The sequence below is a fragment of the Sinocyclocheilus rhinocerous genome, unplaced genomic scaffold (assembly GCF_001515625.1).
Source record: "Sinocyclocheilus rhinocerous isolate Xijiao unplaced genomic scaffold, SAMN03320098_v1.1 scaffold1068, whole genome shotgun sequence".
In the NCBI taxonomy this organism is placed as follows: Eukaryota; Metazoa; Chordata; class Actinopteri; order Cypriniformes; family Cyprinidae; genus Sinocyclocheilus; species Sinocyclocheilus rhinocerous.
The window spans coordinates 402194-406000 of NW_015633196.1; the positions used below are offsets into that span (position 1 = coordinate 402194).

The 3807-nt window shown below is 36.2% G+C and overlaps 1 protein-coding gene across 1 annotated transcript in view; it reads right to left on the reverse strand.

Moving 5' to 3' along the window:
- Nucleotides 1-1467, reverse strand: part of wars1 (tryptophanyl-tRNA synthetase 1) — a 6174-nt gene extending 4707 nt beyond the window's left edge. The window contains 4 exon segments of the mRNA XM_016557357.1: nt 531-639; nt 757-967; nt 1122-1217; nt 1376-1467. Of these exon segments, the coding sequence (XP_016412843.1) occupies nt 531-639; nt 757-967; nt 1122-1211 (410 nt within the window). The 5' untranslated portion in view covers nt 1212-1217; nt 1376-1467.
- Nucleotides 1468-3807: the final 2340 nt, after the last annotated feature.

Sequence of the window (3807 nt, forward strand, 5' to 3'; positions counted from 1 at the left end):
AGGCCTATAGCGTGGTGTTTTTATTCGTTTGTTAATAAAAGTTCTGTTTAATATAAGTGAGTTTGTCGTTGTACTGTTTTGTTGTTGTCCATTCAAGCAATTGATTTGAAAAGTGAAAGGTCAGCAACGAAGCACACCACCCGGAGATTATTACAGGTATTACCGCTGCTCTCACACCTCGATTAACCGCTGGAAAAATTCAATTTTTATTATTTTATGGATTTTTTTCTACTCACTAGAGAACTGTACTATTATATGTATTTTTAGTTCATTTGAATATTAATTTTTATCAGTTTTATTTATTTTAATCTATTAATTTATTTAAACTGTATTATTTAAAATATTTTTTACTATTTATTTGAATCTATTTACTTATTTATATTTTGTCTATTTATTTTAATCAATGTTTAATTATTTATATTAATTGAATCAAATGTACTTAATCATTTATGTAATTATTTATTTTAATACACTATTTATTTATTTCCTCTCCCTGTGTTATTGTGATGTAGAGTGCTGGTCAGTCGCACCTGTGTGAGAAGAAGATTCCTCTGCGCAGGAAACGGTGCGGTGTTTTTCCCGTGACTCGAGCGATTCTGTCCACCAGCTCCTGATCGATCTTACTGCTGCCGAACCGCACTGCCAGCAGCAGAACAACCTCGTTAATGCATTATTCATCACAGGTCATTTATGAAAACAGACCTGCAGCAGATCTTCCACGGATGGACTGAAATGATGAGTATAACATCGACTGACCGATGAGTTTATCGTAGTCGACTCCTTTGGCGCTGCTGGAGGAGACGTTCCACGGATCCACCTGATCATCTCCTTCCTCCAGCGCTGCTCCGGTGTCCACCACCATCTCACCGTCCGCCGGTGGACATCCATCCTTATAGTCCTGACCAGTTAGACGCTTGTAGTCCAGCTTCATCTGCAGCAGCAGCTGCACGGCCACATCAACTTCAGCCTGAGGAACCAACACATGAGAACATCACATCACCTGTCAATCATGATCACATGTCAATCATCACATAATCTGTTAATCATCACTCCACAGGTAAATCATCACATCACAGGTTATGAAAGCTCCAGCAGGATTCTTTCATCAGTGTCAGACTCACTTTAGGGCTCTTCTGAGCTTTCAGAGATCTCACTGTGTCTCCCTGAGCTGTCAGCGTCTCATACAGATCCATCGGGCTCAAATCTGACATCTTCACCTGTAATGATGTGAATGTGATCGTTTATATTGTGATAAATGTGACTGAGGTGAGCTTTAAACATTGATCTGAAATCAGTGTCACGATCAGCGATCACACCGGTAACAATAACCAGTTCATTTCAGCATTAAATAACAATGAAGAATAAATAAACTCACCGTTTTGTGCTGGTGATTTAACGTGCATTAACCGGCTTGCATCAGACTCGCAGTGGCCGCGTCACACCGAAACCTGCCCGCCTGGAAACATTCACTCCCCTCAGGGTTGCCAGGTTTTCACAAGACCCGCTCAAACGCCACTCAAAACGAGCCCAATCGCGTTTCGAGGGGATCAAATACACGTTTTTCGGCGGGGTTCCCCAGTAAAAATCACATTCCAGGGGCTGAATATCACGTTATTGGGGTCGCTTCAACCCGCGGCAACAGTGTTAAAGTATCCCGATTCCGCGGGAAACCCGAGGACCTGGCAACAGTGCTCCCTGTACAGCAGTTCCGGTCGCGTGTCTCACACCATGAAAGATGGTTTGTTTGTTTTTTACCTTTATTTCTATAGCGCTTTATACACGCTTTTATAGACGCTTATTTTGTCTGTAACGTCCTCACTGACATGGATTTAAAATAAGACTTTTATTGTGTGTGTATCTTAAGTTCCTGACGGATTCGCGCTTCCGGTGTTCGCCGTTAATCATGTAAACAAGAATATATAGTTATAAAACGATTTAAAACTAATATTTAAAGACATATATTATGATCTGACGGATTGATATTTACTGATAACTCTGACAGGGCAGATGATGTTAATGTCAGCTATTCGTCGTTTAATGTGAGTTTTGGATCATTTAATATCTTCTGATGATTTATTTATAATGAACTCCAAATACATTTTCTGGTTTTATTTTCTGTGGAAATAGAAGTTTGTTTTTAGTATTATAATATAAGTTATATATTATAATGTGTTATATTTGATATAAAGAGCCATAAATGTGTGAAAGGCAGTTTAATATTTGACTCTTTTTTTTAATAGGATTATTTTTTCGTTCTTTATCTAAAAATATGTTTTATTATTATTATTATTGTTTACATTGATATTGATACTCAGAGCTAGATTACTTACAAATTGTAGTCAGTTACTGATTCCAGGTTACAGGACAAAAAATGTAACGTTAGTTAGTAACGTAATCCGTTACATTACACAATATAATCGGATTACTTTTTGATTACTTCTGACCTAACTCATTTATTACATTGATTTAAATAGGATCATTTTGTACCATATTGATATAAAAATGCAAAGAGTAAGAAAATATGTTCCATTCGTTGTAATTTACGACATGAAGTGCATTAAACATTACTTTATAAAGGTTTCCCAAACGGAGGTTCTTAAAGGAACTGCAGCAAATAATTAATTAAATCATAAAAAATGTCAAATTAAAAAAAAATCCTTTTAAAATAACATCAATCTAAATTTAAAAAATCACTATTTTATTTGTTGACCTGCATGTCATTAATGTCAGAGAACCGTGAACATGCAAATGTGATACTGAATTATTACAATATTTATTTTTAAATCTCAAGTAAATATATTAGCTGACAGAGGTTCAGATGACAAACAAGTTTGGGAATCCCTGCCAGGACTGAGTTATTTAAAAAAAATATATATATATATATATAGTTGTTTTTTGGTGAATTGCATGGGAACCAATGGGGTTCAGTCTGACCCCGAACACCATCACAGTCACCAAACTCTGAGAAAAAGTCACCAAATTTCATGATGAATCCAGACTCATAGAAATACACTGAGATGTGTTTCCTTTATCTGCTCATGAGAGACCGCCAGCGCTGTGCTAATCACATTTCTTAATTAAAAGCACAGAGGAAGCGTGTTAATTATGCAGGAGGATGATTCTCATCGCTCCCCAAACATCAGCCTGTAATTGACGAGACTCATTCTCACGTTCAGAGAGAAAGCAACGATGAGATTGAAATCATGTGCATTAGGAGTGCAATCACATGATCATATGCAAATCCTCTCATTAATATGCATGAATTGGTTCATCGTCATATGAACCACGCCACTAGTGTGGACACTTTAATTAATTAGCTAATAAAGAAGTTCTATGAAGGTAAAAGTGTTGTGAGGAATGTGAGAACTCGTCATATTAATATTCGTATTTATACGTTGAAATTTACACTCACGGCTCTGATGTGAAACGCTGAATCTTTTGATTTGCACACAGACAATAATCAATAATCACCCGTGTTTTGAATTAGAAGTCGCAGATTAATAGTTACAAATGTATAAAATGACATTTATATAAACAAGATGCATTCACTGGAGGTTCACAGTGAAGATATGAAGTCTTGTTTTCTGAGGAACTGAACAGAAGTGAGTGAGTGCGTTCATGCTTAAAACAAAACCAATATCTGTCAGTGAAGTATGAAAACTTGATTTCCCTTTGAACGAAGTTGATTCACTTGAAGTTGAACACGACTTAATATCTCACTTTCTTTTCAAGTAAATGTATCTTGATTTATGAATCTTTAGGGATTTGCATTGATGTATTGTGTTCCCTTTCATTTATTCCTCAAGT